The sequence below is a fragment of the Chinchilla lanigera genome, unplaced genomic scaffold, assembly GCF_000276665.1.
Source record: "Chinchilla lanigera isolate Chin_1 unplaced genomic scaffold, ChiLan1.0 scaffold00001, whole genome shotgun sequence".
Lineage (NCBI taxonomy): Eukaryota > Metazoa > Chordata > Mammalia > Rodentia > Chinchillidae > Chinchilla > Chinchilla lanigera.
The window spans coordinates 31,401,469-31,427,877 of record NW_004955402.1 but is presented as its reverse complement, the minus strand read 5'-3'; the positions used below and the strand labels follow the sequence as shown (position 1 = coordinate 31,427,877).

At 50.2% G+C, this 26,409-nt stretch overlaps 2 protein-coding genes and 1 long non-coding RNA gene across 4 annotated transcripts in view; 2 read left to right on the top strand and 1 right to left on the bottom strand.

The window, feature by feature from the left end:
• Nucleotides 1-5,030, top strand: part of Epg5 (ectopic P-granules autophagy protein 5 homolog (C. elegans)) — a 109,342-nt gene extending 104,312 nt beyond the window's left edge. For both annotated transcript variants that reach the window (XM_013510404.1, XM_005372862.2), the window contains exon 44: nt 597-5,030. In XM_013510404.1, coding sequence (XP_013365858.1) covers nt 597-779 — 183 coding nt within the window. In that variant the 3' untranslated portion in view covers nt 780-5,030. The remainder of the gene's footprint in view (nt 1-596) is intronic.
• Nucleotides 5,031-8,923: 3,893 nt separating this feature from the next.
• On the bottom strand, nt 8,924-24,113 carry Siglec15 (sialic acid binding Ig-like lectin 15). Its single transcript, XM_013510392.1, is given in 7 exon segments — nt 8,924-10,572; nt 10,574-10,619; nt 12,545-12,575; nt 13,531-13,902; nt 14,701-15,084; nt 15,467-15,526; nt 23,862-24,113. Coding segments are annotated over 7 exon segments (1,695 nt in total). The 5' UTR covers nt 23,914-24,113; the 3' UTR covers nt 8,924-9,822.
• The window catches only part of LOC102025528, a 39,597-nt gene continuing 31,867 nt past the window's right edge, over nt 18,680-26,409 (top strand). Inside the window, exons 1-4 of the long non-coding RNA XR_001232668.1 lie at nt 18,680-19,105; nt 20,656-20,767; nt 21,252-21,383; nt 22,261-23,815. This is a non-coding gene — a long non-coding RNA (uncharacterized LOC102025528). The remainder of the gene's footprint in view (nt 19,106-20,655; nt 20,768-21,251; nt 21,384-22,260; nt 23,816-26,409) is intronic.

Below are 26,409 nucleotides of genomic sequence, written 5' to 3'. Positions count from 1 at the left end.
GCGATGAGAACATTTTCTCCCATTAGTCTTGTGTGTTTGTCATATGGACTTGGAAGGAACTGATCTGTACTTCGTTGCTTGTTGACTGACTCAATGACCTTATCATTTACTTGCAGTAGCACTTACCAGCCATATTCTTTAGAATTTCATTCAGTTAGTCTAATATGGTATTATTTTATAACCTAAAAACCAAACCAAAAGCCAGTTACACAGGCCTCACCTTAATGAGATGCATCTGGTGCCTGTTTTCCTGTTGAGCTTTGAGAAGGGAGGTGATGTGGTGGGGAGGACAAGGAAGTTTTGGAAGGTGGGTGTGGCTGTTGGGCAGTAAGACCAGACGAGCTGCTATAGTGGCTCTTGGCAAGAAAGGGTAGGGAAATAACAGCACTAGAGGAAGGCTGCAAAAGGTAGACAGGATTGGGTTGCAGGTCTCCTTCTGTTTGGGTTAATCAGCACCTGCCTTCTGAACTCCTGACTCCTGCCTCTATACACTTCCCTCCCTCAAGGATCACGGTGGAACCACAAAATGATGGTGTGCTCTACCTGGAGCAGTCAGTGATGTGCATCCATAACCTCTTGTCTTTCTTGTCTTCTAGGCTTTGGCTGCTCTTGAGTCCATGACACTGAGTAAGCAGTATATTGAATACCAGGATCAGATATTGCAAGCTGCCCAGTTCATAAAGCATCCCGGACATTGTCTCCAAGATGGGAAAAACTTCCTGGCTCTTCTTGTTAACTGTCTCTATCCTGAAGTGCATTACTTGGATAACATACGATAGTAACATTAAGGCTCTTGAAAAACCTCATTGTTGTTTATGTTTACATTTAACTTTGCTTTGCAAAAGTAATTGCTCAGTTTCACTGAAAAGCCTAGTTTAGCCAAGGAGTAGTTGACTGGGAGACATTAGGTTGTGTGTGTGTGTGTGTGTGTGTGTGTGTGTGTGTTTGCATGCATGCATATATGTTGTCTCTTAAAATTTTCTGGGGGCTTTTTAGTTATGCTCATTACAAGTGAAATTTACTAAGTTCCACTTGGTATTGAACCACTAACAGTTGGTGAATGTCCCAGTCACCTCACCAGGGCTCCAGGTAGAGTTCTTAATGTGTTTCTACTTTTTTCTTCCATTTTATTTAAATGTTAGGACTCTTGTGCCAGATTTGACTGTGAGTCATATAGAGCCCTTTGTTTTGAACCCCATTTGTATTGTTAAAAAGTCAAGTTCGATAATTTCTGCATTTCTCAAATGTGGGGAAATATACCCTCTTAAAAGTATTATGTTATTTCTCTCAGAAGGGACGTAAAGATGCTGAATTAGTGAAAGTGAAGCACGTATAAAGCATGGCCAGTTAATCCTGATTATAGTGGACAGCAGAGATGGTGACATGCCTGTTTCCACTAGCAGTGTATGCGCCGGGAGGAGTCCTTGTCAGAGTCAGGGTGGCAAGGCTGGTGCTCTGTGATGACCACGTTGTGCACACGTTCTGTTTAGTCCACACAGTGGGGAGTGCAGACAGGGCTGACTCCTTCCAGCCGTTGGGTCCCTCCATTCCCTTGGGTCCCCACATTCACATTACTTCTTGGCCTGGTTGATGTTGAAGTTTGCAACCCATGACAGACACCAAGTTTGCACTTCGAATGCCCCACAGTTGAGAGGGAGACTGTGGACTTGTTTCTCCATTTCCTGCTTTTTTCTTCCACATTTAAACTCAAGTGAAGCTTGAGAACCTGCTGAAACACATGTTCTGGAAACTCGGCCAGGCTGGGAGAATTTCTAAAATTTGGCTTTTTTTTTTTTTTTTTTTTTTTTGGTACTGGGAATTGAACTCGGGACCTTGCACTTGCCAGGCAGGCAGTGTGCTACTGAGCTATATCCCCAGCCCAGTTTGGCTGTTTTGAATGCCCATGTGCCTTCTGTCTTTGTTAACCATTCATTACCAAAGCCTGTCTACATCTTTGCCTTGAACTGTTGCCATCTTCTTGCTCATATTATTTTCCCCAGGAATTAGCAGTTTGCCTTCGGTCAACATACTTGTAATTCTGTCAACTCAAAATGGATTTTGTTTGTTACATAATATGTCTTTGTTTATGGATTGTTTTTAGCCCAAGAATTTTTACCTAAAAATATCTAAAGGGTCACCAACATCTCTTAGAGAGATAGGAATATAGTAAACTCAACGCCACTTTCTTCCCACATGTCAGGGTCTTCCCCCCACATTTGGAAGTTCATCAGAACTCTTCTTTGTCAGACAGAACAATTCTGCCTCACAGACAAACCTTGGAGCTCGGAGTATCTCTGTTCAGTGTCTGACTTTTGTAGGCTACAAGATGTCATCTCACAGGGACACGTCTCATTTTCCCTTGTTTGTGTTTCTCTCACTTTTGGACTCAATCAGCTTCTCCTCCTATGTATAGGAAAATTTTAGAAGTTTAATTGGCTGATTTGGCAGCACTGATTTTATGACAGGAAATATGTGCTGTTTTCTTGAGGAAGATGAAATTATTCATATCCTAGAATGTGAAATCTTTGAAGTGTGCACATTTTAAAGATAATTATGACTAATGTGTTAATTTTTTGAAGTTTATAATATTTATAATATACTTGATGTATAAAAATTATTAAAAATAAAATCAATCTTTGGTTGTGATGGATATGGATGTGAATTAGGGGGATATCACATGAACTTGACAAGTGTTCCGGGTAAGATTGATGGAGATGTTAATGCCTGGTGTCATCTGATTTATTTTGACATTGTAATTTTATTTTCAGAGAGGATCAGTAAAAGTACTTCCCCCTTTACACCTTCTCATCTATCATAGAAAGGTTTAGTCAGATTCTGGGCTAGAAACATGCTTTCCAGACACTGAGCTGGTTAAGAGCATGGCAGCCTCCAGGTAGGAAGGACTGCAAACAGGCCAGGCTGCCCACTGCTGGCTCGGGAATGGGGTTTTGCTTAAAAAGCCTGTCAGCATCTGGAGTGCACAGGGCTATGGTTTCGGAGGTAGCGCCTGGTGCTACGTGCGGATATTGGGATCAAGGAAGACTAAGGCTTACTGAACAGTAGCATGCTTGACTCCTGCACTGTGGCCAGCAGTGTCTAATGCTTTCTGGGAGAAAGATGGGGCAGCATTCTGGTCCCAGTGAAAAGTACCTCTTCTCCGTTCATCATGCCTTATCCTGCAGTAGGGACATGGGGCAGAGAAGCGGCCTGGATCCCCCATTTCCTTGCTCCATGCTGGACTAGAACAGTGAAGGGTAGAAAGCTTGACAAGAGGGTGTTAAGGCAGAGATGTCCTGCCTTAACACACGTTTCTGCAGTGTGTGAGTAACAGTGGGGTGGGGACCCATCGTGCTGCACATTTGGTCTCAGCTCCCCAGCCTGGCTGGTTTCTCAGTTTCATGATCAGTGAGTCGGCTCAGCCACCAAATGCCTCTGCCTCCACCTCCCCAAGGTTGTGTCTGAGTCTCTGTGTTCTTTGATGTGGAGGAAATGTAGTGCAGAAAGTACAAACCTCAACCTCACCCTCACCCTAGCCTGGCTTCCCATATTCCTCATGAGTAATCACCAAAACCAGTGTGCGTGTGTCCATGCTCTTCTACTTCAATGAAAGTAATAAACTTTTTCATTGAGGTTTTGTTCCTAAAACTTTCTTTTGGTACAGGAAGCAGATGTCTTGGGATCACAGATACATAAAGTAAGAGGGAGGAATACACACTGTGGGCTCACCTCCCAGTGGGAATCCTTAGTCTCTTCACTTGGCCAATGACCTGTGCTTATAGTCCTGCTTTACACCAAGCTGCGATGTCTCCATGCAGTGATACCTCTTGGTTGTAGATCTTCCTGGAAGCATCCCAGGGAGGGGCTGTTGTGCTTCCCTCTCAGCAGACATTTCTGGTCACGTGTCTGGCCCCACTCAGCCCCAGCCTTTAGCCCTGGACGCATTAGTCCTCTTCCACCTGATGTTCAACAGGACTTCCCTTGGGGGAAAAGTACCCAAATCCATCCATGTTACTGTGCCCAAGATTAGCAGGCTTAGGTCTAGGGTGGGCCCAAAGAAGCATAGAGGGCGCAAATACTAAGTCACTTGTAGGTGCCAAAAGTGTGCTTTCTTGTGTTTTCTGCCTTTGGTGTCTTGGTTGCCTTATCCTGGTTCCCACCCTGGCATGAATCATGCTTGTGTAGTCCCAGCAGTGCAGCCTACTGCTTTGGACACTGAGGTAGCATCAGCTCGGGCAGTTGGAATGTTAAACTGCCAAGTTCAAACTCCAGACCTGGGGTTAATACCACTTGCTGGTCTCATTACATATCTGCATAAAGAATAAGGCATTCGCTCCTTAATCATTTACTACTGTCTGCTCTTCACTATGGGCCAATTTTCAAGCTTATTTTGAGGTAGTAGCTGATTGTTTTTCTCTCAATTATCTTTGTCTTGTTAAGCAAAATGGATAATACAGTGCTGAGAAATATGTGTGTTGGTTTACAAAAACTCCCCTTCTGTGATCTTCCATTTGTGTCTGGATCAAGCTGGGTAAAGCTCTTAACAGCTCAGCACTGATCATCCTCACTTTGTTCTTCTCTGCAGTGATGACATGTTCTAGAGCATGCCTCAGGCATCCTGTGGTCTAGAACATTTCCTTCCCTCTGGATGGGTTCCTGATATCTGATGAGGGTAACTTAAACTACTGATCTTATTTTGAGATAATGAATTTGCTAAGAAATGTTATTGATTATAACTTTTCAAATGTACCAATGTAATATCTTTCACTGAGAGAATTTATTTTTCTTTCAGGAATTTAAAAGCCACTGTCAGAGATAAGTACTTCAGTGTGTTCAACTCTCTTTCCCTCTTGTCTGATGTGACTTAAAAACCACAACTTTATTTTGGTCATTAAATGTGCAATATTTACTTCTTCCTTGTTCAACATTTTAGATGCTTGTACAAAGGATGAATTTTTATATAATGGTGAAAAACAGGGAGAAATCAGAATTGATTAAATAAAATTCTGCAAATAAACTACATTCAAATTTAATTTACCTGTGATGGACCTTTCTCATTGTTTTGGGCAAGTTGGTCTGCAGGTCTCTCTTTCATACATAAATCACACTAGGAAAAATTTTAAATTAGGAAGTTTTTAAAATTAGATTTTATTGGTACATTTTTGATACACATAACGATCACATTCATCATAGAGAATTTGTACTTGTACATGATATAACTTGTTTTTTGTTTCTCTATTCCCCCGCCCTCCCTTCAGCCCGTCTTCTCCTCTCCATTTACAAACCTTTGTTTCCATGTTTTCCTTCTTTTCTCATTTGCAAGTTTGTAAGGGCAAAAGCTTCTGTAGTTTACCACAATGGTAAGGCCTCTCAGTTCAAAAAGAATTCATAACTGGGGGTTTAAGAGTTGGCACACACAGGAGCCCATTGGAGAGATCAAGAGAGCCCCTATTGGTATGCAATGTAGCTTTAAGGGGTGGGGGGTGCAAGAGCTGCATGAAGGCTCTCAAGGCCCGAAGGTGTTGGTGGGGAGGAGGAGGGGTGGTGGTCTAGGTGGGCAGAGCTGCAGGCAGAGGGCAGCATCCTCATTTGTTTAGGGTCTGCTCTGAAAAATCTGCTTTCAATGTTGGAGTGCCAGGGAGTTCCTTAGTATTAATTTTCACAAACTTCTATAAGACACACCTTACATGGCACAAAGAATGCTAGGAGAGTCTGTGCATTCCATTTGGGATTAACATGAATTTAGGAGTCCCCGGGGACTGGATGGCCTTCTTGTGTCTCCTGTGCCCTTGTCTGGGCTTGGCTTCTTTGTGCAGATAGATGCACAGGATTGAAGGGTTGGAGAGTGGCTGGCAGGCACACTTTAGCCTGGGGTGCTGGGGCAAGAAAATGGGCTCCAATCCTGTCTCCCCCCACCTCAGGCCACACTGGGAAGTCTGATTTTGAAAACATCAAGTTACTAGGTCATTTCTTTTCTGGACTCCCTGGCCTCAGGGGAATTGGTCCAGCTGTGCTGGCTTAAGGGTGTTGATCATGTCTCTGTCCTTGCTTTTCAGCAGCAGAACCTGAGTGCTTCAGAGGGTGGATGAGGGTGGACAGGCGGCTCTGCCCCATGCAGATCTCTCACAGGGACAGCCCAGAGGGGTGGGTCAAGTGCTGTCCCCCACCATCCTCACCCCTGCTCCTTGGAGCAGCTGTTTTATGGGGAGGCCAAGTAGGAGGCTGCCTACGCACAAGGTGCACCCTTAAGGGAGGGGGCTTCTGTCCCTCATTGTGCTCCATGGCCCATCACTGCTGGAACTGCTCTGTCAGAGGCTTTTGAGGGAATGGTGCTTTTTCTGTTCCAAGGTAGTCCTCCTGCCAAGTGCAAATCCCACAGCAAGGACTGCTGTATCATTGCTAGCACCCCTGTACTTAGGCAGCATGAAACAAACATCAGGCCTGTTACCTAATGAGTCTCAAACAGAACCATCCAGAGTCAAAATGGATAAAAGCAACAAGCTAAAGAGGGTATTTAGAGGACAACTGAGGAAAATTTGAATGTGGACTCTAAGGGAATATTATAGTTTGTGTTTAGATGTCCCCCCAAAGCCTCATGCAGTCATAGGTAGCACATAGTGTGGTATAGGTGGGGCTTTTTAGAGGTGGCTGGCTGGATCTAGAGTGTGTGGTACTGGGATCAAGGGTGTGTGATTACTAAGTCAGTCCACTGACTGGTTTGCTATCTACCCTAAGGCTAATAGATTAGATAGAATATTAAAGGGCAGAAAGAAGCTGTTACTGTCATTTGTAGTTTAGTGTCTTCTGCCCATCATGAACTGTTTCTCCTCTGCGATACCCCTGTACCATGCCACCCTGTCTTGAAGACAGCTGATTAGGAACTGCAATCTGTACAAACTGTGAACTAAATAAACCTTTATTCCTTAACTTGTGGGTGTTGGGTATTTTGTCTCAGCAATGAGAAAAGTAACAAGACAGGTGGTACTGCTGAATTATTATTGATCTTCCCAAGAATGGTGATAGTATGGAGAACAGTCTTGTTCTTTGGAGGTGCTTGGGGTGAAGTACTGCAATGTCAGAACTTACAAATGACACACACACACACACACACACACACACAGACACATACACACACACGGAGCATGTGGTAAGAAATTAGTGGTGAATGGAGGTGCTGGGCACATGGCTGACCATCTTTTTCAGCTTTTTTAGTGTGTGTTTAAAAAATGATTGTAAAGTTAAGGCAAAGTCACCTAAAGAACTTGCTTACAATTCTAGCCTCTTATCACCGAGCTTGTGGTTCATTAGGTCCAGATGATGCTTGGAATGGGCACTTGGACAAGCTCCCCAAGAGTCCTTGACCAGGTGACTCTGGAACTCACAGAGACACTGCTCCAAGAGCCCCAGGCCCCAGCGCAGAGCATCCTGGCTCTGGAGAAGGTAGTGGTTGCATGGGTGAGAGAAGACTGCTAAGTAGCATATGCACCCTGGCAGCACCCTGCACCCAGCGTGGGGTATCCTACTACTCTGGCTCTGGCCATACCCTACCTCTGTCCTCCTGCTCTGGCAGCTTCTGGCCATGTTCTGTATGACCTCTTGCTCTTTGCTCATATTGTCCCTTTGCTTAGGGACAAAGGTTACCTCCCAAGCCCTACTCTGGCCTCCCCTATTTGCATAGCTGGCATGTACTCTCCATGTACCTTCTTCCAGGAAGCCTCCTCATGACAGGAAGTTATCCCTCATATGTGCTCCCCAGCTACCTCTGCTCTTACACGATTTTCCATTTACCATGTCACTAGCTTGAACTACTTTATTTTTTTTTAGGTACTGGGAATTGAACTCAGGACCTTGTACTTGCCAGGTAGGCACTTGTGCCACTGAGCTATATCCCCAGCCCCAATGTCACTACCGTGAGAGCTTCAGAAAGGTCTCACTGTGGAGCCACCAATACTGTTCCCAAATGTCCCTGTGTTCCCTTTCTGAATACCATGTGGGGTTGCTCTTTTCAGTCTTTTCTGAGAGAGCAGAGCGCATGGCTAGGTCTGAGCTATGACCACTTGTGGGAAGCCCTCTAGGCAAGTGTGTGTGTGTGTGTGTGTGTGTGTGTGTGTGTTACTGAGGATCAAACCTAGGGGCATTCTACCACTGAGCTATGTCACCAGCCCTTTCTGTTATTATTATTTTTTTGAGACAGGGTCTTAGTAAATTGCCCAGGAAGTCCTCAAACTTGGAATCCTCTTGCTTCAGCTTCTTGAGTAGTGGGCATTCACACCCAGCTCCCTCTAGAGGATTCTTCCCTCCAGTCCACAACGTAAGAGATGATGGATTCTGCCCGGGTCCCTGAGTAACAATGTGTGAAGCCTCCCTGTCTGTCTGTGATGGGCCTGTAGCACTGGCAAGAAATAAACTTGTTTTTAGCTGCTGATTTGGAGTTTGTTACAGAAGAACAATCTAGCCCCGCTGGACTGATACAGGCTACTCCTTCATTTTTGTAGCCTTAAACGTGTTGCCCAATTCCTAGCACACAGCAGATACAGAAGCAATAATTCACATTACTATATATATATTTTTTTTAAATTTTAATTTACTTATTTTTGTGTGTGTGTGAAACTGGCTTCAAAGACCAAGCAGATGTTCTTTTTTTTTTTGGTTTTTTTTGTTTGTTTGTTTTTTTTTTTTTTTTGGTTTTTCTCCGGTACCGGGAACTGAACTCGCGACCTTGCGCTTGCCAGGCAGGCACTTTGCCACTGAGCTAAATCCCCAGTCCCCAAGCAGATGTTCTAACACTCACATTTCTGTATCTCCAACTACTTCCCTGATGATACAGGACTCTCCATAGAGGTGCCCAAATGTGTCCTCCTGCAAGAAGGTACAGATGTCAACTTCTGTGACCTCAACCACTCAGGCAGGCTTCTGGTTGGATCCCAATAATGAGCTGCCTTCACCCTCTTGCCCTGGCAAAGGCTGTGGTGAGGAGGGGAGCTGGGTGAACCTCTCAACCTTCACAGCATCTTCCCAGAAAAGCATCATGGCCTCTTTAGTCTGCTATCTTGTGGGCCCTTCCTCTTGTCTTCTTGCCTGGCTCCCAAGCATGCCTCTCCTCTCGCTAGTAGGACCAGTAAGTTCACGCTGATATGTAAAAGGGAGTGCAGCACCCCACAAGGCTAGCCTCATTGCGCTTGGGCAAATAGGGTGAGAGTGCCAGTGCATTTTGGACCCACATCCAGGGAGGATGTGGACCATAGATTATAGTGTCCCACAGCACCTGTCAGGTCTCCCAGCTTTCAGTCCTTGAGACAGAAGCTTCCAGATGCTTTGAGATAATGGCTCTTTGGTTCCTTCTCCTGGAGGTCCCAGCTGAAGACAGTATAGAACATCTGGGACAGTAAGAGGTGAGCAGAGGGTGTGGGACAATCTCGGTGAATAATGCAAGAAGCAGGAACTCCAGGCCTCTCCCTGCTACCAAATTTCCAGGACTTGATGTTCCTTGGACCTCAGTTTGCACAACTCAGTCTGCGACTTCTCTGGAATGCTTTGTTCATTACAAGCCTGGTGTGACTGCCAACTTATCTAAAAACTCTGCATGTCCAAAGGCCCAAATCTGAGACAGCCTTGAACATTGCAAAAACCCTGTCACATCTATTATTTCCTCAGATCTTGATAGACCTACTAGGCAGAGGGGAAGACTATTCCTGCCCATGATCAATGGTGGATGAACTGAGATCCAGAGAGGTGAAGACATTATCCCAGTCCACATAGCAACTTGGTAGAGCAGGATGGAGCCTGGGGCCCCCAGAGTCTATGACCAGTTTCCGATCTACTTTACTACGGTGTCCTAGGAAAAAAAAGAATGAGGGAAGCTGTCCAGAAGTTCCATGCTGAGGTACACTGTGACTGCTGAGGTTGCCATCTTGGCTGGGTTATGGGACTCCAGGAAAGGTGCCTGGAGCATGGGGTTACTGTATTCATCAGCTGACTAACCCACGGATGTTCACAGCTGGATGTGCTGTTAGGAGGTGAGGCCCAGTTGAAGGCAGGTTTCTGGGGGTGCCTTTGGAGGGTATCTCTCGCTGGTGCTCTTCCCCACTCGAAGTGAGCAGCTTGGCTCCACCACACATTTCTGCCATGACATTTCTCCCTTGAAGCCAGCCAAAGCTGACTCTGGACTGAAACTTCTGAAATTGTGAGCCAGTTAAACCTCTCCTCCTTTAACTTGTGGATGTGGGTGTTTTGTCCCAGTAACAGGAGAGCTGACCAACAAAGGCATGTGCAGGTGCGCGCGCACACACACACACACACACACACACACACACAAACTTTCAGAATGCTGGCCCCACTGGCATGAATAGCATGGAGGTCATAAGACAGAAGTTCAAGTAAGTCGGCCAGATGAACCTCTGTGAGCTGGTTCCTGACCACTGATCCCTCAGCTGGGGGCTGCCAAGGTTCCTGGGAACTAGGAAGGGCTGTACCAGCCAAGCCTTGCCCTGGCTTCCACTTTTCACAGTGCGCAAGTAGGTGCTGGTGGCTGAGGAGCTCCTCTTGGGGAACATGTGGCAGACTGTGGGCTCCGGGAGTTCATCTGGCCCAAATTTTCATAACTGGATTCCTGAGCCTGGGGTCTGCAGACAGAAGAGAGGTGACTAATCAGCTGATATGTGGGGAGATCTCTGATTTCCTAAACTTTCCCTAGCAATAGGCAGAAAGGACACTCAATAGGGGACAATAGGGCCAGAACCAAGAGGGCTTGGGGACTAACTGAATGTCAGAGGCAGGGCCAAGAGTAGGTGACAGCATCCTATACCACAGAGTCTCTGTTTCCAGGAAGTGATTTTGTCAGAGGCTTCACAATCCAACTCCATGTTCCTCACCTGCAGACCCATGTCTCTGGGCCTGGCTGCTTTGCAGACTTCTGTCTGGGACATAGTAAAGGACACCTCAGGCTTCCATGTCTGCCTTTCCCCATGATCCTCTCACCCTGCACTCTTTTCTCCCCTCATCACCCCAGTAAGTAGCCCCCAGGCCCAGCCTTCACCCTGGGGTATCCTGGCTCCATCCCTCAGCATGAGCTGCCCACTTTGCAATTGGGTCAGCCCCTCTGCTCACCTTCCCACCCTGCCACTGGCACCTCTGTCCGAACAGCTCCACAGCCTCCCAGCTCCCCTGGATCTTCTTGTTCTCACCTGCTTATACTACACAGTGACTTCCTACCACCCTCAGAATGGGTACCCAGCCCTGCTCCAGGCTCTGTACACACCTAACTCCCTCCAGATGCACCTGTGTCTTCTCACCTCTTCCCTTATTAGAGTCTGCCACCCTAGGCTCAGCCTCGAGCTTCCGGCCCCCCATGCCATGTCCTCAGAGAGAACGTCCTGATCTAATGCAGCACAGCCCAGTGTGGTCACCCTGTCCCTTGGGGCTTTGTTTCATCACTTCAAGTCTCTTATTTTACAATCTAACATGGTATTTTTTCTGTGTTTATTAAATTTCTCACTGGAAAGTGAGTTCAGAGATTTTTCTGTTTCTTAAGTATCCAAACCAAGGCCTGCTACACAGAAAGTACTTGAAAACTTTTAAAACGCCTAAAAACAGTCAGTTTTCTAATTCAGGGGCCTTGGTGTGATAGCAAATTACATAGAAAAGGGACATGTGACAAGTTATGGAGACTGCAGGGGATACTCTAGCTGGAGAGAAGGCTGGGCTCGTCCAGTGGGCCCTAAAAGGTTGGGTTCCTCTCAGCCCCACCCGAGCAAGCATCAGGCACAGAGCACCCAGGGTCCAGGGCTGGTTTCTTTCCCTTTTAGCATGGCATTGGCCTTCATGCAGGCAGACACCACAGGGAAGGAGAGCATGGCTGTCATGTCAATGGCTTCTTAGCTGGGGTCTACAGGCCCCTCATTGAAGCCAGGCCTTTGGAACCTGTGATGACACTTTGGGAAGACTTTAGCAGTGCCTGGGAGAATGAGTATCTCCATGGTGGCTTCTGTGAGGGACTGGTTCTTCTAGAATGCTGGGGACTACAGGAAGAAACATCTGGGCAGGGTATGGTGGTGCATGCCTGTAGTTCCAGCACTTGGGAGGCTGAAGCAGGAGGATCATCATGAGTTTGAGGCTAGCTTGGCTACATAAGCGAGTTCAAGGCAAGCCAGCCTGCAGTACAGACTGATACTCTGTCTCTAAGAGGAAGAAGAAGAAGGAGAAGAAGAAGAGGAGGAAAGAGAAGGGGAAGAAGAGGAAGAAGAAGAGGAAGAAGGAGAACAGGAAGAAGAAACACCCTGGAAGCAAGAAGGTATCACAGTCGTAGAATTACCCCTCAGCACCACGAATGCCAGGCCCTGAGCATGGGTAGTATAAGTGAACAGGTGGTCAGCGTGGCCTGTCTGTCCAGGGAAGGGGGTGCTGGACTGAGGGGACCTGCTATGGCAGGAAGACCCTGGCTCTGTCCCGTGCCTCTTCTTTCTCCTATGCCACCAGCTGTGAGAAGCCCATATCCCTTAGTCAATGGGACTAGGTTAGGTGATTTGGGTGAGGCAGTGAGCTCACTTACCGCGGATGGGTGTCCTGGGTGGCCGGGAGCTCTGTGCGAGGGACAGAGAGAGGAACAAGTTTGTACTGCAGCCTTCCACCTACACACCTACCACCATTGCCCAGCCCACCGTGAAAAGGCCCCAGGGACTCATGCAACAGACTGGGCAGCAGGCTCTGCAGAAGTGACACCAAAGCCTCCACCTGAAAGCTTACTGGAAGGTAATGAGGACAGAGGTGGAGTGAATACCTTTCTGAGGAACCTCAAGCACAAATGCTTGATAAGTGTGAAGAACCAGCAAGGGTGGCCAAAGTAAGGGTGGCAGTCATGGCCACCATGACAAATTCTGGATTTCATCCCTGGAGAGTTTGAGGTTTGTGCTGTGACCTGCACTGGACACTCTAGGAAGTCCCTCCCTCTTTGGGACACAGCAAATTTCCCGCGCGGTTCAGTGACCGAGGTGTGCGGCAGCTCTCTAAGGACACCCTTTGAGCTCAAGCTGCCACCCTTTCGCCCATGCTGTGCCTTCTGCTGGGTGGACCACTGGCTTCTCGTGCCCCAGTTCATGTGCACTAGCTTCGCTACTGTGTAAGGCCTTCCCTCTGGTCCCACCAGAATATGTCACCCCATCCTCCACCAGCTACCGTTTCTGGGGCCTAGGGCTTCCCTTCTCACAGCTTGCTGCCATGATCTGCTAACTCAGCCCCCTTTGGAGGGCAGGGAAGCCAGCCTTAGACGTCTCAGTATTCCCAGGAGCCCCGCAGCACAAAGCTCAAAGCTTGTAACACAGGAATGGTGGGGAAAGCCTGAGAGCCGTACAGAGTGCTTTCCGGGGGCAAAGGGGCTCTGATTCCCCGCTCCAGGGAGAAGAAGGTGAGCTGATGTACAGGTGCAAAAGGACATTCTGATCCACCATGCTAGATGGGTGTTCAGCTACATGGCCTTACCTCGGAGGAGAACCCGACCCGCCCGCCCCTCGCGCCCACGCAGGTTCGGGGCGCACCCACCTAGGCGGCGGCGGGCAGCGCCCGCGGCCAGAGCGCCGAGCAGCAGGAGCACTTTGAGGCCCAGCGCGCCAAGCAGCAGCGCGATCGCCGAGGCCCCGCTGGCGCCGTGGAAGCGGAACAAGTAGACGCTGGCCTCGGCGCGGCCCAGCGTGTTGGTGGCTGTGCAGGTGTAGCGGCCGTCGCGGGTCAGCGCGGGCAGCTCGGCGGTCACCTGGTGGCCGTGACCTTGGCCCCGCAAGGCGGCCGAACTATTGCCCAGGGCCGGGCCGGACCAGGTGAGGTCGGGCGGCGGCTCCCCTTCGGCTGTGCAGAGGGCGCGGAAGGCGTGTGCCGGGCCGGGCACTACGGAGATATTAACGATCCGCGGCGCGGCTGCTGAGGAGAAGGCGGGTGGCCGTCACTGAGCGGCGCCCAGGCGGGGGAGGGTGAGAGAGCGGGGCGCAGAGCGCGAGCAGCGGGCAAAAGCAGGGGGTGCCCCTCCTCTGTGCGCTTCACAGGAGTGGGGGGAGCAGAGGAGGGAGTGGGCGTCTGGGTGCCAGGCTGCCTGGGTCCCCAAACGAGTGTGGCTTTGGGCAAACCGTTCTGTCTCTCTACGCCTCAGTTTCTCCACGTGTAAAATGGAAATCCCAGCAGCCCTTACCCTATGGGGTTGTTCGGAAAACTTCGCTAATTAATCCCTTTGGGGCGCTTGGAGCAGGGCCCGACCCCGTAGAGGTGCTCGCTAAAGGGTCATTAATGTCACGTCGCAGAGCTGGGCCCCGGAGTGGAGAGCCACTGCCTTAAGGGCCTGGGACCCTGGCGCGGGATCTTCGTATCTTAGGGTCTAGTACAGCGCCCAGCGTCGTGTGCGCTCGTCCGGGAGCGCGGGGGCTCGGGGCACACACTCCCCGCAGCGCTCGTCGCGTTCGGGGTCGTTCCCTCCTTTCACCTCACCCTGGCCTGCGAGCTACTGGGGTCAGCCACGGTCTACGGGCTGCATCACAACGCCGATCCCCGGGCCCCAGCCCACTCTTTCCGGGACCAGGCTTGGTCTGAGACCCGCAGGGGGAGAAGAGAGGGCTTAGTTCTTGTCCATTTCCTATCGCGGACGCGGCTCGGGCCCCGGCACCGGCTCCGCCCGCGGAACTGGGACTGGGACGGCGGGAGAGGTTCGGACCCGGCCCGCCTCACCGGTCACGCGCAGCCGGACGCCGTGGCGGCTCTCGTAGCGGTCGTGGATGTCGCCGGCGAACTCAACGCGGCAGAAGTAGCGGCCGTCGTCGGCCAGGGCGAGGCGCTCGACGCGCAGCGACAGGTCGTTGCGGCGCGGGTTACCCAGCAGGCGGAAGCGGCCGTGCAGGCTCAGCGCAGTCTGGCAGAGCTCGCTGCCGCGCGCCGCCGAGCACCGGAACACCTGCGGGCCCGCGTAGGGCGCCCCCGCGCGCCAGATGGCGGTCAGCGGCCCCTCGTAGTGGCGGTGCGGGTGCGTGAAGGTGCAGGGCAGCACCGCCGCCTCGCCCGCCGCCGCGCTCACCTCGGCCGGCACCTGCATGGACCAGCGCTGCGCCGGCGCACCTGCGGGAGGGGCGGGCGTCGAGCCTGGGCTGGGGGCCCGTCCTGGGGGCCCTGGAAACCCCAGGACTCAGGAAAAGCCCCTGGTGGGGGCGTCTGGAAACCCCAAGGCTCAGGACAATCCAGATGTCCAGAACCCCACTTCCTCACTTAAGAATCTTCCCAACCCTGTACTCCCGTGAGTGGAGGGAATGGTCCCTGGATCTTTCTCCCTGTTCCTTGGGGCTCTTTGCCTCATTCGGGGAATTTGGCCTCATCCAAATTCCATAGTCTTCCCCTTAGCTTTTGCTCCTCAAATCTGGCCCTCCTGCTGTGGAAAACCCCTGGTATCCTGTGGCTACAACAATCTCAGGATTTCCAAGGAGATGGTCATAAAGTTACTTACTGTGCACCTCTGTGTTGAGCAAATTCTCAGTAGTATCTCTTTTAGTTCTTACAAGTGATCCTAGAGGTAAACATAGTTATCTCCGGTTACATGTTAAACTGAGGCACAGAGAATTTGAGTAATTGTCTGGGGTCACACGGCTAGGCTGAGGTAAAGCCGATGTCTAGATACACACTATCTCACTTCACCACCCGCAGGAACTCTTGGGTTCATTTGAGGTCAACAACATTCCCATTTACACAGGGAAAACTGAGGCCAGAAAAGGGAACAATGTTTTAAAGCTAATATTTTGAGTTGACGAATGAGACTCCTCCCAAATCCAAGTCAACCCAAGTAGACCGCCTTGGCTGACTTCCCAAAACGCTAGCGTCAGACAGGGAGCTCAAAGAGCAGGGCGCTGGGCAACTGGACTGCTTCCTTGTTGTGTGCAGATGGGTGGTTCTGACTCAATTTCCCTTCCTCCCACCCTGTGAACCACCAAAACGTTGAGAGCAGGCCTGGAAGCTGAGCTTTGCCTAGAGCTCATCTCGGGGCCTTTGAGCCACAGGACCCTGTGTTATTGCTGCTTTGGAGGTGGGTCAGGCCAGCGGTGGTACCTCCATAGGAAATGGTGCTGCTAAGCCTATGCAGCCAGTGCCCTGGGTGGGGAGCAGTGCACAGAAGAGATCTTTGGAGGAAATAACACTAGACACTGAAGTTACACAGCTTTCTCCTGTTCCATGTTGTGTGGCCCTCAGAGAACCCCAGGGGGAAAGACAAAGTAGATATTGCTTGGATAAGGAAATGATGACCTAGGTTCATGCAGGTAGAAGATAGAAAAGGCCCAGGTTTTCTGACTCCAAACCCAGTGCTTTTTGCTCCAGGAGGCAATGTAGCCTGATTCACTCCTTGGGCAGGAATACCCTCAGTGTAGCACCAGCAGACTATCCGCTTGTGAATAACCCTCAGGTCAGGACATTTGTCCTGCACAGAACCAGTGTCTGTTGATACCCACAGGACTGCCCTGACTGGGTGGAGCATGCAAATCCTCTTCCCATGGTGGAAAAGTCGCACCTCACCCGCCGCGCCCTGTCCTCTCCTTTAGAGCAGTGTCCTGACCCAGGTGGCTTCAGGTGACTCCAGGTGTGCTGCACCCGCAGAGAGCCGTGAGTCCCACAGAGGTGCCCAGACTGTGGGAGCTGGGCTGCCAATAAAATTGCACTGTGGGCTCGTGGCCAGCCTGCCATCTGGTAAAACCCCCAGTTCTGTTTTCATAACAATGCTTTTAGGCTTAATCTCTTTCGCTCTGGACAAGTAGGATTATTTTTTGGAACTCGGGTGGAGGACTTGACATCTATTCCTACTAAGAACTTGTGAGTTCTTTCATTAACAATCAAAAAGCCTTGTTCCAAATTCGAGAAACCCCATCTGAAGGTTGTGCCAGTTTTGTGAGCATGTCTAGCGACTTAAAGTGTCTCGCCTATTTGAAAGTTCATATTCTGCCTCAGTTTCTCTGCCACTTCCCACCCTCTGTGACCTCGGCTCCCCTGATCGTGTGCATCCTGCAGGTATCACAGAGCCAGGCACTGATTCCCCGTGGCTGCTGTGTGTTCACCAGTTCAGCTTGCGTTGGACACTTTCCCACTCCACAGCAGGCACCTGGCTATGAGCTGCAGGGACAAAAATGAACAGGGTACCTTATCAGCCTGCAGGAGCCCACAGCTCAGAAAGGTAGACAGCTCTGTGAACACTTAGGTACACTGCTGTCTGCCAGGTGCTCTAATGATGAACATGAACAATATCGCTTTGTCTGAATATGGTTCCTGGCCCATTTCACTAACCAGCTTCCTCCCATTCTCAGTCTTCTGCTGAGCTGTTTCTACGGCAGGAAGCCTTCCATGAATCCCAAGCCTGGCTCTGGCATCCCTCCTCTGTTCCCACCAGGGCTGGCATATGCACTTCCAAATCTGGGCATTGCCTGGCTGTGCCTCTTATCTAAAGCTCTTGGAGGGTGGAGACTACATCTGTGTGGCTGTTGCCTGGCACCTGTAATTGATGTCTACCTCCTGGTAATTGATGCTCAACTGAATTGCTATGAGACAGCGGAAGGGAGGGGTCAGGCTGGCAGGAGAGGGTGGGGTGAGTGGAGACGGGTGTGCGGACACTGGGCAGGGGCAGGGATTGGAGGATGCATGAAAAAGGAGGTGTGGGCTTCCGGTTTACCTGCTGAATGGCGTGCAAAGAGGCAGGCACTGGACTCCCTCTTACACGGAGACCTTTGGATGAGCCCGCCCAGGTGACTTAAGGTGAGGGTGAGGGTGAGAACTGTCCAGGGAACAAAGGCATTTGCTTTGGCAGAGGCCCAAGCTTCCTAGCATCCGGTGATATTTAGCATTGCCTCTGGCAGCTCCTGCCAGGCTGCTGAGATGGAGCAGGGATGATGCCTGAAATGGAACCGTGGCCCCTTACTGCAGGGTCTCTAATCTGTCTGCCTCATGTGTATCAGTCTCCAGGGGTCAACAGGAGGTACAAAGCCTGCCCACTTTGGCACAGATGGCCTAGATGACCCTCCCATCTCAGGGTGTGCTTTCATCAAGCACCTTGCCTGTGCTTGGCACTGGGTCAGGCTCCTTCATGAACTGGGTGATCTTCAGGCAAATTACTGATATGGCAGGCCCCAGGCTCCTCTGCTGTGAAATGGGGAACTATCAGCTTCCTCAGAGGATGGAGGACTGAATGGAACCAAGCAGGTAGCTCGCCCTGCTATTCCTATGCACAGCACATGCTCCTCTTGGGTTCTTTCCCTCACCAGTCCTGTGATTGGGCCTGGAGTGAGCAGAGGGATAGGCAATTCCTAACCAGTGGGGAAGAGATCCCCGGGGTAATAGCCCAGCAGGGCTCACACACTCCTACACCAAATCCTTGACAGTTGCATGGGGCATTTTAGACCAGTGAAAGTAAAATAGCCCAGTTCTTGCCCTTAGCTCTACTGGAAATTAATCATTTACTTATCACTCTATAGATCACTCTATTTCTTGAGAGTTTACTGTTCATACAGCTCCAGGGACAATGCTCCCCTCAATAGATTGACAGTCCGGCTAGTGCTCTGCTGTTGCCTTTTATTCATTTATTTATTTTTTAAGATAGGGATCTCCTTAAGTTGCCCAGGCTGGGCTTAAAGTTGTAATTCTCCTGCCGTCTGTTCCCGAGTAGCTGGGATTACAGGTATGGGCTGCCACACCCAGCTGTTGTTTTTAATTTACACACAGTTCTAACAAGTTTATTTAGCTTTCCAGTCAGGGAAATAACAGTGGAGAAGCTGGAAAGTGGTTTCTGTCTGCAGGCCCTTTGGAGGCAGCAAGAAGAAATAACAGCTGACAATCCCTCAATGGTTCAGCAAAAGCAATGTAATGGTGGCTCAGAGCAAAAACGACAAAAAGTGCAGGGTCAGAGGACCACTCAGAGAAGGACTAAACCCAGACAGCCCCAAATCACCATGGCACGCAGCAGGCTGGTGGGGCAGGTGTGCACAGTGATTGTTTGAGTCACCACAAAAGTTGATGTCACAAGAGGTGTCCTGTCCAGTGGTGCACCTTGAGGATGGCACGTTGGATCTGGTGGGTGCCAGTCATAGCTTTGGAGCTGACTTTGGGGCCTTGGGTAAGTTTCCATAGCTCTCTGGCCTCAGCAGGCTCACTCATAGGATGATATTTCTAGTTGTTTTCTAGAGTGACTTTTAAATATAAATATCTATGTCCCAAAACCAAATTTGAATAAACATGGAAATACATAGAATGTTCTACGACTAGTTAAATTAAAGCCTTTTGGGTACTTAAAAAGAAGCCACTCGCTAGCTTGAAAATGCAGACACTGGCAAAGATGTCCCCATGACTTGACTGTCCTTCACAGCCAATCACTAAAGCACTGTAACTTTTGGCCACCTCCTGGTGATCTAAACGGGAATGGGGCACTGCTTGAGTTCCTACGTATCAGGCCTTGCTCATGATGTTAGGGAGGAGTTGATCTGATGCCCCCAAACCCCCACAACAGAGTGACCATGGTGAGAACAGAACTCATGGAGAAAGGACAGGCTGAACCAGGTGTGGTGGTGTGACAGTAGTCCTAACACCCAGGAGGCTAAGGTAGGAGCATTGAGAGTTCAAGACCAACCTGGGCTACATAGTTGAGTTCAAGGGCAGCCCTGGACTATGCAGCAAAAACCCATCTCAAAGGAAATTTTTAAAAGGGACAGAGCTTCAGAGTGTAGGTGGTTCAGAAATAGAATTGTACAGGTCTAGAAATAGAATCCCTGGTTTTGACCACAGTTGGCCAAAGGTTTTGGAACCCCTGCTGGGTGCTGAATGCAGTCATACTTTGTTAATTCTAAGGGACGCTGCTAATCAGTTTCATGGCAGAAGGCAGACAGATAACTCTGTGCATTATGTTTTGTTTTGTTTTTTGAGAAAGGGTCTTGCTATGTAGCGCAGGCTGGCCTTGAACTCCCTATGTAACCCAGGCTGGCCTCATACTCATGGCGATCCTCCTGCCTCAGCCTTCCAAGTGCTGGGATTACAGGTGTGCACCACCACCACACAGTTACTTTGTGTGTGTTTTTTGATGTATTTCATAATGGCTGGGATTAAAGAACCTCCTGAAGCTCCATAGACAGTTAGACGAGCTCCGTGGTGGTCACAGTGGGACCAGAGGGGGTGCTTTCAAAGAATGGCATATCAACAGCATTGGGTCCATTGGGGTGGGCTTTACACGTTTCTGGAAGGAGCAAGGTATGAACTTTAAGGCTGGGGAAGAGATGCTGCCAAATGGCCCATCATCATGGGCTGGCACCATGGCACTTAGAACCAGAGACCCTCAGAGGCCTGCTGTGCTTCTGTCCCCTCCACCACATGCAGGCCTGACACTCCCAGTTGACAGGCAGCCAATCTGCCAAGCCCAGCTATTGAAAGAGGTTGCCCTCCTTGAGGCCCCTGGGCACACTAACAAGGGTGTTGTCAGGAAGTGGCTTCAGTGCTGGGCAAGGGGCACTGTGGCACTGGAAAGATGTACCCATCTCTTGGAGGGTCAGGAAAGGGTGTTTGGGGGCAAGAAGCCATGTTTACCCTGGCCACGAAAACTTCCCCACAGGAAATGGCTCTTGCTGGGCTCCTCCTGCCCCTCAATTTGCTCCCCAAGATCTCCGCCTGCGTTTTCAGGTGGTCAGGACACGTTGCCAACACGATGGAGACTGGGGAGGCCAGGAAAGAGAGAAGACAGAAGGCAGGAGTTCCATCCCTCCGTGTGAACCAGCTCCAGAAGGTTCCACAAGTATGAGTGTGAGGGAATGTGAGCAAAGGCTGGCTGGTCTCCACTGCCCTCAGGGTCAGCCTGCCTTCCCCTTAACCCATTCCTCCTGCCGAGGGGTTGAGGGTGTGGCCTGTTCACCTGGGTTTATGGGGTTGCAAAGCCCATGCTGCCCTTGTCCTAGGGCCGGTGCACACCATAGAGCACTTCTCCCACTTTGCCTGTCCCTGCCACACTTGCCTGGCTTCTTTTCTCCTCCCTTCCCCAGTCCAGCAAATATGCTCAGAACAGCCACAGGGAGCAGAAGAGTCCCACACATTAAGCCTTCCTGCTTCCTGCGGGCCCTACAACAGCTGCTTCTCTTCTCCCTGACCTTTCCTCACATCGCACCCAAGCAGCCCCAGGGCCTTGGGTGACTGCTGCCATTTGTGTTACCATCTTGGCTTGTTTTTCTACATGGTTCAGAGCTGGTAAAGTAAATAACTCTCAGCACCAAGCTTTGTCCCAGGTCCCCCTGCGTGTAGGTGGTGTGAGGAGCCAGGTGTGCCTTCAGAAGGTTCCTGTTCACATCCAAGCAGTGATGCCCCAGCAAAGTCACTGTGGCACCCTTAAAACGGGGGCAAGGCCCTGACCCTTGCAGGTAGGTTGTGGTGAAGAGTAAATGGGCTGTTGGCCACTGGTCTGGTACAGAGATCCCTAAGGATGGCAGCTATTGTGATTGCCACACCTGCTTATCCCAGACTGTGGACCCACTGAAACCTGCACAGCCTCTCTGGTGAGCAGAGCTCCCAGACCAGTGTACTTCCTCCTCCCCGCACTGCCTGGCCTCTCTGGCTTTTTAATGCCAGATTTGGGGAGGAGTAGAGAGACAGGCAAGGAAGACCCTGAGGGATGCACTGATGGCGAACCTTTTAGAACTTTCAATGATAACACAGCTGGCTGTGGCACACATGCTATAGTTCACTGCCACTGGGTTAGGGGATTGGGTGCTGGATGTGGGTGGCATCAGTGTGAAGGAGGAGGGCATGGGAAGGATCGTTCCGGAGACGGATTCCTCCCACTTGTATCAGGCCCTCCCTTGGGCCATATTTCTAGATATGACAGGGCAGTGATGTGACCACTGGGCCCGTGTTAGTGGGGTGCCCTGCTCAAGGGCCCTAGGGCACTTGCACATGGCAGTGGGGCTGAGCCCGGTCCTCAGGGTTTCCTTTCCAGGCAGCAGCCTGTGTCCTCTAGCTGGGCCACCTGGGGAGGCTCACAGGTGAGCAGAAACCATAAGGGTTCAGGAAGTGGTATTCCTGGATCCCCCTGGTTCCTGGGCCTTGTGGCTTTTGCCACAAAGCAGCCACTGGTATGTAGGGCTAAAGGGTCTCTTCAGTGAGCTGGCCCACGCATGTGTTGGTCTCTCTGATGATGGCCACATACAGCTAGAGCATGTGTGCAGTTTGTCTTTGGTTCTTGAACTTGTGGCTGGCTCATGCTTTCTCTAAATATTTTTGTCTTTAACTGATTCATAGCAGCTGACCTTCAGCAGGAGAAAAATAAGCAAACTCTGACTCAAACCACCAAAGACCATCTCTCTTGAAGCAATGTGATTTCTGTGGGATTTAGCTACCACTTATTGTCCAGCTTCTGAGCACCAGGAGCTACATGGGCTCGGCAGAACCATGAATTAGACATTGTTCCAGGCGCACAGCTAGTGAATGGCAGAGCCACGATTCAAAGCTGTGTCTGACATCAGCATCCATGTCCTTAACAGCTCACCTGTCCACGACCTTAGCACTGAACAGGGTCACCTCCCCCAACTCCCGCCCTCTTAGTGGGACCCAGCCCTAAATCATCCTGGAAAGATGGCTGAGTTAGGTCAGCTTGGGAGAAGAGAGCTCTTCCCTTATTCGGGTCCCTGTCATGGGACAATGACAGTGTGAGCTGGAGTCATGTGCAGCAGGATTCATATGCTGCTCACTGAGCCTCTGTGTGCCATTTCCTCACCAGTGAAGAGGGAATAGGAATTGTTCCCCTTGCACAGGGCTACAGGATTATGAGAGTTACCACAGCACCCAGCACTTCGTTGGAACTACACGGGTGCTTTCTACACCGTGCAAACCAGACCAGAAACGAACCCCACACTGTGATAAGTGCTAAGGGGGAAGGAACAGGAGTCAGAGGTGTGGAAGTTTGTCATCCAGGTGTGGAAGCAGGACCCCGTGCCAACAACTGACAGCTTACGACATCACAGCGCCAGGATGCAGCACATGAGATGGCCGGGCTCACGGAGGCACAGTTGCAGACGCCAGGAGCAGAGTATGGAAGGGACTTTGGCGTCTGGACTGGGAAAGGACTGGGCCTGCTGAGCAGGGCTGAAGAAAATTGCCCTGGCCATTTCTACCCCTTGCCCTCAACTGTGCTGGGCAGCAGGATCACCCAAGAAGAGGGTTGGAAATGAAGATTCCTTGGCCCTGCTACCTGGTACTCTGATTCTGCAGGTCTCAGATGGAGCCAAAGGGTCTATGTCCTCCCCTGAGATCAGATGCAGATGGTCCCTGGTCCCTTTGCACCCTTTGCAAGGCACTGTGTCCACAGGCACCAGTTCACTGAGTGAAGCGACATGGTAACTTTAGCCTGCCATGGGAGCATTCTCACTCCCGCTGGGAGGTCAGGGCGGCCTCCATCACTGATCCAGTTCCCCTCATGAAATCATTCCATCTTATCCCGACACGGTTGCCAGACAACTGTGCTTTTCTCGCCTTGTCCCCTGGGTTGTGAGCATCAAGACAAAGCCCTGGGATGGCAGCAACAACCAAGGGTATTCAGAGCTCACACAGTCTTCCCCATGCTGGGCCAGTTCTTCACCCCTCAGCAATAAGTGGGAGAGGGGGCCTTTGTTCAGTGGAGACACTGAGGCCCCGGAAGTCAGGAGACTGCTTCAAATCGCCCGGAATCCCAAGGCAAAGCCCACCCACATTTGAACTGGCTTCTGTCAGGATAGCCCTTTAAAGCACAGCTTCTCCTCCTACCCAGGTCTGGCAGCTCTGGGAAAACCTAGATGCTGAGGTCTGAGAGGAGACCACAGTAAGATTTTGTCTATTCTGGGCCTTGGAGGATAGTTGAAACTTACCCATTGGGATGACACACGCCAAGTAGGCTAGCAGTCGAATGGACCCCTCCATGGTGAAGCATCTGGAGACCCAGCAGCCCCACACCCAGCCAGGTCACCAGTGAGAGCCCTTTCTGCATGAGTGTGGTGAAAGAAGGTGGGGCTGGGTGGTGTGCCTGGGTCTGCAGGCTCCACCGGGCTCTGGGAGCTGGAGGAACTGGGGACAGGCTGCCAGGTGGCTGGTGCTGTGATGAGATAGGACCCGTGCTGTTTAGTCATATGGAAAACCAATAGGGGAACTGCTGGATGATTTTCCAGGGTAGGAGACGGGGAAGTAGAGGGACCCAACCAGGCACCTTCTCTGTGAACCCTGGCCTTTTCCTGCCTGCCTGCCTGCCTGCCTTCCTTCTTCCTTCCTTCCTGCCCTCCTTTCCTGCATTTTCAGTGTACCTCTATGTTCTCCTTTTCTCCCCTTCCTCACTACCTTCTAGTGAGGTTTTTGGCAAGATGTAGAAAAAAGCTGAGGGGCAGAGGCTGTCAACACCATAACTGAGAGACTGGAGGCAATGGGAAGTTGCCAGTGTTTGCAGGAAAAAGACTGGATAGCTATCATTCACTTTTGTGACCAGATTCCCCTCCAGAGGGTCTGAGGCTCTAGAACAATAATTCTAAATCTTTCATGGTCATAGGATCACCTGGGATCTTAAGAAAGTGCTGATTCAGGTCCATCTGGTCTGGGGCTGATAGGTAATTTTTTTTTTTTTTCTGGTACTGGGAATGGAGCTCACGACCTTGCGCTTGCCAGGAAGGCGCTGTGCCGCTGAGCTAAATCCCCAGCCCCAGTAATTTTTACCTCTAAGTCCAAATGCACTTCTGTGGCATAGCTAAGGGGCCAACTTGGGAGCCACTGAGAGTGGTCAGGACCACAGGGAGGGAACAAGGAGGAAGTTCTGGAAGTTTATTGGATGGGCTCTTGGTTAGAGGGAGAGACAATGGAGAGTCCCTGAGGGACTGGAGTTGGCCCTGGATTTAGACTGTCTGCGGGTAGATTTCCTTTCTGGTAATGGAGTGGACTTGTATCTTCTCACCCCAGCAGAGGTTACACTAGCAATGTGGCCCCTCTTTTAGGTTCTTCTTCTCTATGTTGGACAGCAGTGAAGTTTATAACCTTGAGGGCTAAGAGATAAAATGAGATTAATTAATTAATTAACATATTTATTTTTGAGACATAATTTTTAAAGCTTATGAAATTCACTGGGCGTGGCCACACATGCCTATAATCCCGGCCCTCGGGAGGCTGAGGTAGGGGATCACAAGTTTGAGGCCAGCCTGGGCTAGACAGCCAGACCTGGTCTCAAAGAAAAGAAAAAAAGACCAAAAAGCAAATCTCCAAACAAAACCAAAACAAAAAAATCTAAAACAACAACAAGCTGTAAAGTTTATATAAGATAAAATCTGTCACTATTTATAATCAAGGTGGCAGGAGCAAAATGTTGTGCTCCAAAGAGACTGTGGTGGTGGTGATTTGCAGTCCCGCCAAGAGCGGGTGGGGAGCCTAATTCCCCAAGCTGCCTTGTGAGAGCTGGAGACTGAACTTTCCCCAGTGATGGTGGCAATTGGCCTGGTTGGTCCTCTCGACTCCATTTACATCTCCTGTCTTTGAGGTGCACTTCAGTGCACAGTTCCTCCCCCAAATCCACTTCCAAGCAGAGGTGGTCTTTGGGAAATCAGTGGTGCTAGTGTTGCAAGTAGACCTGGACCCTGCATGGAGGGGGCAGGTGTTAGGGGATGGATGGCAGATCACTCCCCAGGACATGGGCACTGCCTCTGCCCTGGTGCTTTGCAGCCACCTACTCAAATCAGTCTCTAGTTCCCTCTTATCTCAACCTAAGCCCCTCATTGCTATTGCAATAAAGTCTGGGCTGATGGCCCCTTGAAGGCCACTGTTTCAGAGATGACAGCTGGTAGTAAGGAATCAGGCTATTCAAGGGCAAGTGCTGGAAAAGCCAGAGGGCTATCAACTTCAAAGCTCCAACCTCAGGGGCGCAGGAGTACACAAAGCTTTATAGGGAGGGCAGGAGGAGCAGGGCAGGAAGTCTACAGGCTAAACAGGGTTTTCATCAACCAGGGCCTTTTTTTTTTTTTTGTCTTCTTCTCTAGACCATCCCAGTGGACCTGGCCTCCTGGGGCTGGCTCTGGTAGTTCTTTTTAGACAGTATATTACTTTTCTGCAAGTCACACCTCACATCGGTTTCCATGGTTTGTGTGAGCTGATGCAGAGAAGTAGGAGGGGTGTTACAAAGATCACCAGATGTTCTGTGTTATGTAAATCTAGAGAAAGATTATTTAACAGTTCATATCTTAACCATTTTAGGTGGGGCTTCTCTTTCGAATTTAGAAAGCTGGGCAAAGGGGAGAAGATGACATAAAAGGATTAGGAAGGGTCAACACCCTTGGGGAAGGGCAAAGGGAGTGACTTTGTGAAGGACAACTCCCCAGAGGAGCGGCCCTGTTAGACCAGGCCTTCTCTTCTCACTGTAGGGTCAGGCTGTGTTTTTATATATATATA